The sequence below is a fragment of the Atractosteus spatula genome, chromosome 7 (genome assembly GCF_055471065.1).
Source record: "Atractosteus spatula isolate fAtrSpa1 chromosome 7, fAtrSpa1.hap1, whole genome shotgun sequence".
NCBI classification, from domain to species: domain Eukaryota; kingdom Metazoa; phylum Chordata; class Actinopteri; order Semionotiformes; family Lepisosteidae; genus Atractosteus; species Atractosteus spatula.
In genome coordinates this window covers 33,104,035-33,118,643 of record NC_142712.1, presented here as the reverse complement: position 1 = coordinate 33,118,643, position 14,609 = coordinate 33,104,035, and the positions used below count along the sequence as shown (strand labels likewise).

General features: G+C 46.4%; 1 protein-coding gene across 1 annotated transcript; it reads left to right on the top strand.

Moving 5' to 3' along the window:
• The first annotated feature begins 1,293 nt into the window (after positions 1–1,293).
• On the top strand, positions 1,294–14,404 carry cyb5r1 (cytochrome b5 reductase 1). The gene is made up of 9 exons (XM_088920376.1): positions 1,294–1,476; positions 6,622–6,771; positions 7,240–7,312; positions 7,729–7,835; positions 7,984–8,113; positions 9,323–9,406; positions 10,377–10,462; positions 11,156–11,255; positions 12,548–14,404. The coding sequence occupies exons 1-9, from the start codon at positions 1,462–1,464 to the stop codon at positions 12,718–12,720; spliced, it is 918 nt and encodes a 305-aa protein (XP_088776502.1). The 5' UTR covers positions 1,294–1,461; the 3' UTR covers positions 12,721–14,404.
• Positions 14,405–14,609: the final 205 nt, after the last annotated feature.

The following is a 14,609-nucleotide window of genomic DNA, read 5'->3' as shown; positions in this document are numbered from 1 at the left end:
TAGAAGGGTGGTTGGTCTTGTGCACAGACTTCAGGGACAGGCATAATGCCATCTCATGAGAGACTAAGATCCTTTCTGTGTGTTTATTTCTTAACATGTAACAGGTCACATGGCATCACAATCAGACAAAGCTGAAACATCTTGAAGGATCATAAATGACCACTTTAAACTCTAACAGAAACACTGTCCAGAACAGAAACCTTCTAAAAATAAAAAAATATATTAAATATCTGAGTATTAATTGTCCCAGCTGAGCAGTGGAGGAGGAGCTTTGTTTATTCTCCTGAATAAGTAGTGTAGATTGCGTTTTCCTTTAGCGTCTTCTGGGCATGTCACAGAGTGACAACACATCTTGCATATAGGGCCAGGACTGTGTCAGTGCAGGCGTGTTTGTCTTTCTCCTGTGTGTTTCCTCCTCCTCATCCAAATTTTAAAATGCAGTGAGGCAGGAAACAGTAAACAGGGATTGAAGAACACACTGTTTGCCCAGCCATAACGGCCAGCAGCTATATCGCTCTGCAACTCACAACTGGCAGCCCACTGAAGCTCAGCAGGTGTGAGCCTGGTCAGTACCTGATGGGAGACCTGGGAAAGCTAGAGTTGCTGCTGGAAGAGGTGTTAGTGTTACCAGTAGGTGGCGCTCACCCTGCGGTCTGTGTGGGTCCTAATGCCCCAGTATAGTGACGGGGACACTGTTCTGTAAAAAGGCACCATCCTTCGGATGAGACGCAAAACTGAGATCCTGACTCTGTGGTCATTAAAAATCCCAGGGTGTTTCTCCAAAAGAGTAAGTGTGTTTCCCTGGTGTCCTGGCCAAATTTTCCATTGGTCTTTACCAATCATGGCTTCCTAATAATCCTAGTCTCTGAACTGGCTTCATTACTCTGCTCTCCTCCCCACTGATAGCTGATGTGTGGTGAGGGTACTTGCAAACTGTGGCTGCTGTTGCATCATCCAGGTGGGGCTGCACATTGGTGGTGGTGGAGGGGAGTCCCCATTACCTGTAAAGCACTTTGAGTGGACTGTCCAGAAAAGTGCTATATAAGTGTAAGGAATTGTTATTATTAATATGAATATATTACTTGGTGATGTTTGTGTTTGTAGTATTGCTGGGTTGAACTCTGCTGCAAAAAAAAGTCTCCTAGAGGGTAATATTAAAGCTTGAATTGAAGTGTTTTAGGCTCATGTCAATGTTTTGAGCGAGGTACTGAAAAAAACAAAATGCCAACTGTATTTTTGGTTTATCGTGGCAGTACCCGGATCGATCTCAGCGCGGCGCTGTGAGATCGGCCTGTGGCGCTTTGCCTGTTTTCCACCAGGAGCAGCGCGTCATCTCGCTGGATTGTGGGATCAAGGCGGACTGTGTGGGAATGCTCGGGGTTTGACAGCTGAGTCACTTAGTCTCAGTACCCGGGCGGTGCCGGACAGACGTTGATCCAGGATTGCCTCCACGGAGTAACGATGGGATACAGCGTGGTAAGAGATCTTTTTTCTCAACGCTTGTAACGAGTTAATGGAAGATCTTCTCCAGCCAGCGGGGCAGAACGCAGCTTTGCCAGAGATACATGACTAACCCCAGTGTCTCAGTTCTTGCGTGATCTGGAGGGGAAATGCGTGAAACTGTAGGCAAAATACGGAGTTTCATCTTCTGCAACACAGGTTGCAACGCAGGGCGGCTGAAAATGGTAGTTTTTGCGAATTGTGTGCGTTTTTGTCGACGGTGGAGACTTTTGTGACATCCTAAACCATCCTAAACCTCCACGGAGCAGTTCAAAGCGGAGCTATTCTTGTACGTAGAATAGAATACGTAGCTATTCTTGTGCTTAATCGCGTTTTCTAAAGTAAATGTGCCTCACAGCTCACAGTAACGGATATATTTTTATTTTTTGACTTGTTGTTGCTAAGCTTTTTGCGAATTGCATGTCTAGATAACGCCCACAAATGCACAAATTATACAGTGAGTTGTTGTTGTTTTTTTTATAATATAATTAATGGATATGGGCATACACTCTCAGGGCGGTTTTTTTCTGAAATGTCCACGCACGGTGCTGGATTCCTCTTTAACTTTCTTTAAGGCGGATCCTGTGTTTTCAGTGTTGCCGTGTATTCAAACGGATGTCTATGCGGAGACGTTTTCCGCAGACGGGCGCAGTGCGTCCAATTAACTCGAGTGAAGGAAACTTTTTCCTTTGTTACAAACAACAGGCGATATGATGCAATTAAACATATTGCTGTGTAAAAGTGTTAATAATTTAATTTTCAATTGCTGGAGTTTTGCAAATTGCTTATTTTACTTTTCTATTGACGACAGCCCTGCATTATCCCAGTCTGGGATAAATTCGTTTTGATAAGGATGATTTTAAAGAGGTAAAGACACGGGTCTAATGAATTTTTAAGATTAAAGAAGGTCCTCACCTTCAGAGTTGACCTCTGAAGGACAGAGAGAGCATGTCACAATTAAAAAAAAATAGCTGTGCTGTTTTGTGTTTTTTTTAAACAAGTTGTGTGTATTTTCTTAAACGCACCTTGCAGAGAATCTTCACATTAGCACTGAACGCTGACAAAGTCAGTTAGTGAGGAAATGTGTGTACAGCAGGCTACTGTAATTGTTTAATACATAAGAAAAGGAACCTCTCCCTGCATTGTTTCTAATCCTGGCTCAGGTTGTTGTGATAACAGTGTTAACCCATAAGAACTATAATGTTATTGCAACAACCGGCTCATGTCTTGCAAGACACAACACATTGTCTTAGTGCATTCAAAAACTAAAAAAATAATACTTGGGCAGTTATTTCCTGAGGAATTGGTTCTCTTTTGTCATCGGGTATTTTCCTTTTAGATATATACCAGTCAGTCACCTGTTATTGGTCAGTCAGCAAGGTATCGATGACTCAAACAAGTAATCTGATCAATCAAGAGAACTCAGGTCCTCATGGATTCAACAGTGGACTGCATTTGTGGATGGAAATGTCTTGCCACAGATAGTAGCTGCTCTCTGCCCCCTTTTAACAGCTTCCAGTGTTCCTTAGGACAAGAGATTTGGATGTCAGTTCCCTGGAGTCCAGCATCAACCTTAGTGTCTCCATCGGTAGCTCAGTGCAGCTTTGTGTTTTATTTTTACATGCACTACAAGCATGCACCACATTCTCAGACGGATCAGGATGTTTGCACATGACATAACGTGCATAAGAGCTCATGACATTTGATTTAGCATCGTCATTGTACCAAGCACTAAAAACGATCCCCAGACATTCATGACCCCTTATGCTTTGTTATGTCTTTTGCGGTCCTATAGAGCATGTGATTGTAACGCCTTGTGCTACAGTTGTGAAGGGATTATGAAGCCGTTACGCAGCACTATTCAAACGAGCTTTACCCATTCTGCCTGGGGAACTGGCTGCAGTCTCATCTGCATCAAGTGCAAATCCAGTCTGTCCTGAAATAAGGGAAATGATGCCGCACAGTTTTCCACCAGCTTCCCTTTTGTGCGAGTGCCCTATGCAAGGCATCCTCCAGGTTTAAACAAGCAGTTCAAAAAAAGCGTTCGAAACCACTGTGCAAGTCAGAACAGAAACTGCCGAATTTGTTGTTGAGATGCAAGTAAAGTTGGAGACAAAACCATGCGTTTCCTCTTTCTATAAAGCAATATGCTGGCATATCAAGGGAAGCACCTTTAGAGAAAGAATTACTGCTTGTGTCGGCGTAGTGCAGCCCACCGAACTCTGAGATTCTGCACGTGCAGGGACGCTGGGTGTGGTCCTCAAAGGGAGCCAAGCTCCTGCCTGGGCGACAGGGTGCTGCGGGCTGTGTGTTTGCTCATTGTAGCTGGGTGTGGTGCCTCTGCTGAGTGGTAGACATAAAGTCTGGGATACATTTCTTCTCCTGGATTTTTGCATAAAGCTTATAAGTCTTTACTGGATGTATAGCAGGGGCTTCAAAGAGCTCAGTGCCTTTTGTTTTTTGGGTCTGCCATTACTTGATTTTGAGACTGTGATTTAAAGGAACAGGCTAGTTCCTGAGACTCTGTTAGAGCCTTTTTGACACTCAGTGTCTGTTACCAAGATAAAGGAATCCTGCTGCAGCCCTTGAGACCCACCTTCACAAAGCTTTACTGTACAGAGGTGTGCATCGATCCAATTTTAGGCTGTGCAGCCTGCTTTTTTTTCTTGAAAAGAACAGACCTTTTCAAGAAGTCCCAAAAGAACAAGAGTTTGGAGATGTGGAATTTTTCTGTGCGTGTTTTTAAGGAGTCCACAGTTGGAGCTGTACACCAGCACTAATGCAATGCTTTAACAGTGACACCCCTGTACCCAAAACATGCCTGATCATCTGCATCAGGCTCTGCAAAGATAAGATAAGATCACTTTATTAGCCATATACAGATTATTGTATTAAGAATTTGTCTTTTCGCGTACCCCAGCTTGCTCTTCATGAGACACACAGACAGGGAGAGAAGCTTGGGGTCAGAGCACAGGGTCAGTCATTTATACAGTGCCCCTGGAGCAGTTGGGGTTAAGGGCCTTGCTCAGGGGCCCAACAGAGTATGATTCCTCTGCCAACCGCAGGATACGAATCGGCAACCTTCCAGCCACAGGCGCAGATCCTTAGCCACAGAGCCACCGCACCACCAATGCACAAGACCAAGTTATGAGATACTGCGATGAAGGGTGCAGGGAGAGTCTCACTCCCTAGTTGTGCTTCACAACCTTTGGCTCGATTTCATCCCCTTCTGCTCTTCTTCTAGGAACCCCTTCGGCCGGACCAAATGTTTGTCAGCTCTGTTCTGTGCCTGGTGTTGTGTGGCATGCTTTTTGCCTCTGCCAGAGCCGTTACTTGTGCTGTGTGTGGGTTCTAGACGGAACGGAAAGGCACAGTGCAAGAGCGCTGTAGAGAAGCAGAGAGCTGCAGTGAACTGAGCAGCCTGATGCCCTCACACGAGAAACAGAAATAGAGCTGCGACAGAGCCAGCCAGCAGCTCGCATGTGAGTCACCCTTGAAGCTCACAGCTCGCCGCCCTGCAAAATGACCATATATAGCTGCTGAGCGAGTCTGTTTACAGCCTCCTGGCTGCTCAAGACTGAGGCTCAACAGCGTGATTTTGGCAATCACACTTCAAGGTGAAGCACAACCATCTGGTCATGGTTCAGAAGCCAAGCGGGGCTTCTTTCGTGGTCCAAAGTTACACTTGCAAACTGTAAGTGTTTCTGGCTTGTTTGAGCACTACCTGCTCTTTCGTGTGTTTCCAGGCTAAAGCTGGGGTGCTCCCCCAAGTTTACCAGATGTGAAATATATAAGAAGTGACGTTTAACAACACAGTACTTCGTTTGAAAGGTTGTCCTGCATTCCTGTAGTGTTGCCTTCTCAGAACCACCCAAAACGTCCAGTTTTCTCTTTATTTTAATGGCTTTGAGTGCATTTGGGGTGGCACGATGGTGCAGTGGCTAGCATTAGTGCCCCGCAGTACTAGAACCCTAAGATCAATTCCTGGTGAGCTATCTGCAGAGAGTTTGTATGTTCCCCCCAGTGTTTGAAAGGGTTTCCTCCAGGTGCTTCGATTTCCTCCCACAGTCCAAAGATATACTGGTAGGTTAATTGGCTAGTGTGTGAGTAGTTCAAGTAGGCAGCTGCATCAGCATGCGTAGGCTGCAAAGGAAGAAGTAAAAGGTTTATTCCATGCTGAAAAGAGAAGAAAGGAAACACAACGTTTTGGGCGTGCAGCCTTCTTCAGTATGTGCGTGTCTGTGTTTGTGTCTGCGTGTGTCCCGTGACGGACTGTCATTCCTTCCAGGGTCTATCCTGCCTTGTACCCATTAGTTCCAGAGATAGGCTCCAGCTCCCTTGCCTGGATTGGATTAAGCAGTTTAAAAATGGATGGATGGATTGGTATAAGTTAATTAAAATGACACTGGTTAACTAAAACAAACAACAGTAATCACAAACCTATAGTAATCAGCTAAAATCATTACCGTCACTGTGGACAGAGAACCGGGGCAATTGTTACATTACAAACACAAGACCACAGATGGTGGGTAGTAGGTACCTGGGCAGGGGGCAGGGAGAGACTCACTCACTAGTTGTGCTTGACAACCTTTGGCTCAATTTCATCCTCTTCTGCTTTTCTTCCAAGACCCCTTCGGCCAGACCAAATCACCAATAAGCGAATTCCTGAATGTTAAATTTGCAGATGTCCAGACCCTACTATACTGAATTGTCTGTCTCTCCAACATGGACTTTGTGTGTTCTTTGGTACCTTGGTAACAATACTAGAATCCTCTCTCCTCCCGGACAGCAGTGTAGTCATTTATTTGTCAAAATTACACTGCTGAAGTATATGAGCATACTTTTAGTATTTAGTTGGATTTTAGCTTCATATCTGTTCATACAATTTTACTTTACTTGGAACAAAGTAACAACTCTGGAAAAATCCAGGACCAACTGTTGCCTTCTAGACAGATGGAACCTTCAGCTGGCAAAACCTGAACAATACAATGTAGTCTGTTTTATTAATAGTAGGTAATATGAGCTCTGTTCTTGTTTGTGTTACGCTCATGGCTCCAGCGCAAACATTTTCACTCCAGTCTCTGGATTTCTGCCTCCACTTCTCTCTCTCTCTTTGTCCAGACCTCAGGGGTGCTGGTGGCAGTGGGGGTGGCCGTCCTCTCCACAGTGGGCTACTTCGTGGGCAGCTACCTGCTGGGCAGGAAGAAGAAGGCGCCGGTGACCCTGCTTGACCCCAACGTCAAGTACCAGCTGAGGCTCATTGACAAAGAGGTATTAGCCCGTACAGATGTCTTCAACCCTGACTTACAGGAAACCGACATGGAGGACTGGGAAATAATGGCACATGGTGTTTTGAAGGCTGTTGGCCTGTCGTTACGTATTAGAGTCAGGGCAGGGCACCCACCAAACTCGGCACACTCGACAAACTGACATGACTGTGTTTCCCAACAGTAAAACAGCACCACGAAGGTGAAACAATGTCGCATGGTCTTTTGAGACCATGACTTAAGGTTCCCTCCCGGCAATTTAAACTTTTGAATTCTATAATTCAATTCCATTGCACCCAAAGTACTGTATTCCCGCATTTTCAGGAAATCTGCTTGAGGGGACTGGTGTTTGGTTCGCTGGGTTTCTGGTGCTGCCATGGGGGAAGAGCGCAGCGGGCTCAGTGCGACGGTCCATAGTTTTTTTCCCAGGTGTCTGTGCTGCGGCTCCCCTCACTGTGGCTTTTCTCCGCAGGTGATCAGTCACGACACCAGGAAGTTCCGCTTCGCCCTGCCCACGCCGGACCACATCCTGGGCCTCCCCGTCGGTACGCCCTTCAGACGCCTCATGGCCCTGTTTCAGAGAGAGGCCCTAAGGGTCTAAAGCAAAACGGGGCTTGATGACGTAGCTCTGGAGCTTCACGTATATTCGCTAAATACATACTCGACATACACAGGGCACTTGTGACGTCAGCTGGCCTGGTCAGACGAGAGTATTGTGGATGCAGTAATGAAATATGGTACACGCATAAAAAGGAGAGTACCAGAATGCCACAGGGCACTAACGCCACAAAGACAGGACACATTAGGTGGCATAGAGACGTGACGCCTGTATGAGCTTGTGATTTGCATGTATCCTCCGGTGCCTACTCGTGTAGCATGAGCTGCCATTGTCTTTGCTTCGTGTTCCTCAACAGTCCGGCATATCGTGCGCTATGTGACGGTGTGCTGTTGCCTCTTCCAGGGAAGCATGTGTATCTGTCTGCTCGAATTGATGGCAACCTGGTGGTGCGTCCTTACACCCCCGTGTCCAGCGATGATGACAAGGGCTTTGTGGACCTGGTGGTGAAGGTACTGACCGCACCTTCAACAGGGGGCGCCAGCTGCTCACCCGCCCCTTTCCAAAGTCCGGCGGCCAGCTCCGCAGCTGTGGCAGCTGAAGCAGAGCTCCTGTGAATACGTCACGGTGCTCTTTTGATCAGACCCCTGTCCTCCACAGATCTACTTCAAGAATGTCAACCCCAAGTTCCCGGAAGGAGGCAAGATGTCTCAGTACCTGGAGAGCCTGCAGGTCGGAGACGTGGTGGACTTCAGGGGGCCAGGGGGGCTGCTGAAATACCAGGGCCACGGTACTGAGACCTCAATATCTCCCTCTCAGTACACCCCCTGTCTGTGAGGAAACACACAAGACCCCCATGGGGTCATTACGCCCACAGTAGACCTCTTTCTGGTGTGTGTGAGGTGCGGTGTTTATCAGTCATCTCTGAGAAGCGCTCACAGAGTTCACAGCTGTGATCAAGAGCTTGTGATCCAGCAGTACAGAGAGTACTGCTCTCTGTACTGCTGGTGGGTGGGTGGAGATAACTACTGTAACTTATAAATCCATAGATATTCTGTTAATCACCAGTGAAAAAATGGAGGTTCTGGCAAATTATAGTGCAGTAGTATTCATCCTGTCCCTAGCCTCATCACTACAGAAAGCATCAGTTGATACATTATCATTATCATTCCACAGTTTATCCCTAATTGATTTTTAGTAGAATATATATTATAACCTCATTTAGCGAACATAATCTAAAGCATTCTTCTCAGAGGTGAGTGCAAGACTTTATAACTACCTTGTAAGTAATTTCAGGCTCTTCATATTTCCTGTTTATTTTGTCACCCATGACTTTTAAATGATGTTTTTAATGAATGTTCAGGAGGGATATCGGCAACCGAGTTATTCTTCACTTCTACTGCTCTAGCTCCTAATCCTCTGTGACATCACTTCCTGTAAAGCTGTAAAGACCACAGGAAGCCCTTCTCTCTTCTTTCCATTGTCTTTTTGGATCCCTCCTTCACTCCATCTCCACCTGTACAGCTGCCACTGGTTAACTTCTCACTCTGTACAGGGGTCCCAGCCTCCACTTACAGGGTTTGATCCTTAGCCAAGCAGGTTAAGGCCAAGTTTTTTTTATGCCTGCCTTCTAAAAATAATTCCTAAACACACGTATAGTTACTGCTTGTGAAGGTGCAGTGCGGGGAAAAAAAAATACATTTGTGTTAGAAGACGTCTACTGCCCACATCTTGATTGAAAGTCTACAGACTACGCTGACGTACTGCAAAAACAAATATTTTAAAAGCTACCACCCTCTTGGATCCTGTTTATATAAAAATAAACATTGTAGGCTACAATTCCAGACTCCAGCCATTAAAATGAGAGTTCTGGAAAAGCAGTGGGAGTGTTTGCCTCTGGGGGGGGGGGGGGTTGTGTTACACACAGGGAATCTTCCTGGCTTTTACTGATGAGCACAGTCCCTGTGGCTCACAAATCTCCCTATTGTTCATTTCACAGGTCAGTTTGCAGTGCAGCCAGATAAGAAGTCCCAACCAGATATCAAGAACGCCAGCGCTGTGGGGCTGATTGCCGGGGGCACAGGTACTGTACCAGCGTGCCTGACAACGTGATCAATCCAGCTGCCGACAGCTCCTGTGTAAAAATATGACATATTACAGATCAGATTCATTTACAGGGTACAAATCTTGGAAAGCTTTCAAAATAGGCAGGTTCTTGAAACTATGTTTTTGGAAACTTTGTTAGAAACTTTATAGCCCTGGGTGTAAATGCTGTGTTCTGTTCAGATGTCCAGTTTTGTGGTGCGGTATGTTTTAAGGAGTCCCGTCGTTCTGATCTGGATATCACAGATTTTCTTATACAGTTACATGAAGCTCATGGCCTTCAAATATACTGAAGAAAAAATGTGGATCTTCGTCGTTTTTAATTAGGTTGATGTAATATAAACTTGAATTAAGATCTATTGCCTTTTTGTTTGCCAAGCTCAAGAAAGGATGATTGTGTAGGTCAGGGGTTCCCAGTCCTTGTCCTGGAGTTGGTTTTCATTCCAGCTGAGCTCAGTTACCTAATTGAATGAATAAGCCAGTTGATTTCAACATTTGGAAGTACTTTTTCAACTGCACTTTGGGATTTGTTTTTAATTAGGAAATTCAATAGTTAAAAGGCTCCCTCTCATAGGTTTACAATCTGAAAACATTCAGATTAATCCTGCTATTTAATCAATTTCAAAATCAATGGCGTAACTCACAACTTGGCTGGAAAAAAACCTGACAGGTGTCTGGGTCTCCAAGACCAGGGTTGGGGAACACCTGGTGTAGGTGGTAATATATAGGTAATATGTGTATGTGCGCTAAGTGTTCACAGGGGGTGGTAGTGGGGCAGTATGTGATGAATTCTGGGGAGCACCGTTCAGCAGCAGGTGAACTTTGCCCTCTGACCCCGGGTCTCTGTCTTTGTCGGTGTTCTGTGTGTGCTTGCAGTCTGCATGAAGTACCGTGTAGCAGTAAGCTGTTCTCTCAGATTAGATTGCTCTCCGTTTTTTTTCTCCGTGCAGGAATCACCCCGATGTTGCAGTTGATCCGTGCCATCATGAAGGACCCCACTGACAAAACTGTCTGCCACCTTCTCTTCGCCAACCAGGTCAGCACCCCCTGTCCCCCCCGTTACACCGTACCCCACTTTCATGCACATCTCCACCCACTCCTCCATGGCAGCAACCGCTGGCTTCCACAGAGACCCCCCCCCCGCAGCCACAGGGCTGTCTCGACACTGTGCAGAGGCACGGGCTCCTGCTGGGCCAGGCAGTGCTCAGTGGAAGCCAACACCTCCATTGCCAGCACTTAAAGATTTGGACTGGCCATTTGGCAGGTGTCAGCAGCTCTCAAGCTCGCTGGAGCTGACAAAGCAATGAGGAAGGGTTTGCCCTGAGCATTCCGACATGTCTCAGACTGCCGTACAAGTGCGTTCCTAATGGTGCTGTGTCACATTCTGCAAACAGGTCTGAGGGAGACATTGAAATGGTCAGTAAGGAAATGGCCAACCTTAGTGAAGGTGTAGCTCACCTGGCTCATGTAGTAAAACCCCCCACTGAGACTGTTAATAATTGCAGATTGGAGTCACCGATTATCTGTACTGCATGCATGAGCACAAGCTGTTACATTTGTGGAGGGGGTGTGAGGGATATTGTCAGTTTTTTTTGGGGGGGGGGGAGCTGTGGGATTTGCAGTAGAACAGCAGCTTCCTGTCAGTAGCCTCCAGAGCACTGCAGGGGGCAGCATGGGGCACTGGGGCACTTCTCGATGGCGTCTGACTGGTTGTGTGTCTGACCGGCAGACGGAGAAGGACATTCTGCTTCAGGACGAGCTGGAGGAGATCCAGGTCCGACACCCAGAGCGCTTCAAGCTCTGGTTCACTGTGGACAGGGCTCCTGAAGGTAGGCTGACCGACAGTGCAGGCAGGGCAGCGGGTCAGTGTTTGGAGTGTGGCTCAGAGACCATGACTGATGTTTTACAATGCACTGTTCAATACTAAATAATGAGTAATTAACATAATTTTCCCACACTGATAATGTTGGTGATTTTGGAAATGATCACAATTTGCTGTTATGTATTTTTCCTGTTTGTGTTTGTTTCAGGATCATTTGTGATTTAGTGTGCATTACAACAGGTGTTACTTTCCGGTATTGTTCCTAATCAATAATACTCTGCTGGCAGAGCAGCTAATATCTCTTACTGTCTCAGAGGCCTACAGCTCCCTCTGCTGTTCACTCCTGACATTGCTGTCCCATCATTTGAACAAAAAGACAGCAGGGCAGGACTCTGAAACAGTGAGAGTATGGCCTGCAATTCTCAAGAGGCTTTGAGATAAGATGGGATTGTAAAGTTGCAACAGGTAAATAGGTGCCCCACATTTGCTGAGATCAATGTTGATTCTACATCCCTGAGCAAACCGATCTAGTGTTCCTACAGCCAATGTGGACAGGCAAACAGCTCCCGAGCATTGCTGGTCTGAACTGCGAGGGTCAGTCATTTTACCATAATAGGGCACTGCAAAAAAATAAAACATTTAGGACATAAGATGCAAGATCTTGTTCACTAGAATCCTGTAATAAGCAGCATCAGGATCTGTGTGCTTAGCCTTTGACTGTGTATGCTGTTTTAGAGCTCGGCATCACAGTACCACTGTGGCACTGGATCCTGCAAGATAACTTGATGACCCAACCAATCACAGCACACCAGTACAGTCAGCTGTAGATTTTTCAAGTTAGCCTCAGCACACACAGTACAGTACTTCATTGCTTCAGTCTTGCCATTTTAATACAGTATTGTAAGTGCTCGCACTGGTTTTACACGTTTAGTTTACACACATTTTAACAATATTCAGCACAGGTTTTCATGGAGGAATTTTAACAATATTCAGCACAAGTTTTCATGGAGGGAGGCAGTGGCAGGAAACACAGCCCAGTGATTTCTTCCCATGCACAGACAATTGTCAGAAACGGGGTACGTGCTCCCTTCTGCAGTCACCAGGGGCTTTCAGGAATTGTCGTAATCTTATGCCGTGAAGGTCACTGGTATTAACAGTAAGCATCAAGGGCTTAATCACTGTACTCGTTCCATTCAAATCCCGTCCTTCCTCAAAGTGTCCTGAGGGCACACTGATGCCACCAGGGGTCGTCTCTCCGCCCGCTGAGCCGCGTCTCTCTGCTCCTCCCCCTCCTCTCAGTCTGGGACTTCAGCCAGGGCTTTATCAGCGCCGACATGATCCAGCAGCACCTCCCCCCTCCCAGCGACGACACCCTGGTGCTGATATGCGGCCCGCCGCCCATGATCCAGTTCGCCTGCAACCCCAGCCTGGACAAGCTGGGTTACCGGCAAGCTCAGCGCTTCACCTACTAGACTCCGGACCTTCGGGTCGGGCCCAGTACGCATCCACTAACCACAGCAGGGCATTTATCACGACACATCTGTAATGTTTACTATTAAAAGGGCCTTTTTTTTAAGTCTGGAGAAATGTGCTGGGGGGGATTTTCACCCGTTGGATGTTCTGTGGATTTTCAAACTCTATTCCGTGTTTTAAGCTGCAGCCATTCTACCCATCCCACCCCCACCCCCCACCATCTCTGCTGACTTTCTTCTGCTGCTCTGTCATCTTTTTAGCTGGATGGCGCCTGGCGTTAAGGGCAGCTCAAGCAGGGCGAAGCCTGCGCCTGTTGGTGATGGGTCATTTTTCTGTTTTACCGTTTTAATATTCCATAGTTCTGCGAAACCTTTCTGCGAAACCGCTCTGCTCTGGGGCTTGAACCCAAAGGTCCATGTGGTCATTCAAATCGGAGGCAGTCGTTTGGAGTTTCCCTGCATCCTCTGTAGTGTTGCACGGGGGGCAGCGCAGAGGAGAGACTGGAAGGTTGGGTACTCATTCACAAAATTCTGCTTTGGAACAAGACCACTTCCCGACGCGACACTAGATGTTAAAAGGCACATTGTTAGGAATCTGAGAAGAGTACCGGCACACAAGTGTTTCTAGATAGTGGGGCCCTCCTGTGGTGAGGTATGAGAGCATCACAGCCTCTTTCCTCTTGGTCAGAGCAGATTCTTCATCCCAGAGCTGTCGTAGTGTTTCCAGAAGCTTGTCTCAGTGATCTGGAGAGGTAATCGTAATAAAAGCTCTGCAAACATATATGCACCTGAAACTAAATAATACTGCCCAGAAATGTGTGCCCTGCACTCAGGACACGGGTTTCTGCTTTAGTTAAAACTGGCACGGTGTCTTGGGCATGATGGACTGAAGGTCAGTAACGTCTGTCTGTACATGTCTGAACTGCGCTGTGCTTGAGCTCTTTTTTTTCTTAGCACTCTAGTGTGAGCAAGGGATCCTGTTGTGGATGTGGCTCATTAGAAGGTACACGAGTCGTGCTTGGAGTCGTTTCTCGAGGAGTGCAAAAGCATGATAGGCTTCTCATCCTGCCAGCTGGACACTTTTTCTTAAATTGTTTGCCGCCGCTCACAAAACATGGGTCAGTACTAAGAATGAGTTATAGGATGAGAAAATGACATGCGCACTGATGTTTTTTGTTGCTCTGGGTGGATAATAGTAATCTACCTGCATAATTTACCTAATGTGTAAGCCTCTCACTGAGCTCAGTGCTTTGACTATCCCGTTTATTGATCGACTATGCACCTTCTCTTCAGTTCCTTAAAACTGCTGTGTTAATCCCGCACATTTTCAAATCCTGGTGTTTCTGGATATTGGTTCTGTGCTGTCTGAGGTGTGGATCTACAGAATAAATGTTGTAAGGATATTTTTTTTTAAAGAAACCAGCACTTTCATGAACACTGCGGTCACTAGTGATTGATCTGAGTGGCTCGCTGTCTTACTGGTAAAACTAGGTGGTATAGTGCTTTTGGAAATCTGTTTCAATAGTAGTCGTGGCTCTAATTTCTAAAACCGATTGAGATGGCAGCTAGGTGATTGATCTCAGCCTGGCAATGGAAGCTGCCGTCAAGGCTGTGCCTCAGTGATGACAAAGGTGCCTTTTGTTTTTCTGGCGTCATGCCATAATAAAATGTTTGAATGCTCAAATGTGGTTGGTTTTGTTGTGATTTCTTTGTACTGTTCAGTACTTTTCACATGTCTACGCTTGGAGCAGAACAGTAACATATAAGAAGGACAGGGGACAGGAGAGTGTTTGGCTAGTGTAGCCTGATTGCTAGTTAGATCACAGGATTGATCTCCGGATCTCATTCAGACGTTGCTTGAAAGGGGTATCGGCGGCTCAGCCGATTCA

Coding starts and splice junctions, on each gene's coding strand:
- cyb5r1 (XM_088920376.1), top strand. Junction 8,114..9,322: donor GCTGAAATACCAGGGCCACG/GTACTGAGACCT, acceptor TTCATTTCACAG/GTCAGTTTGCAGTGCAGCCA. Junction 11,256..12,547: donor TGTGGACAGGGCTCCTGAAG/GTAGGCTGACCG, acceptor CCCTCCTCTCAG/TCTGGGACTTCAGCCAGGGC.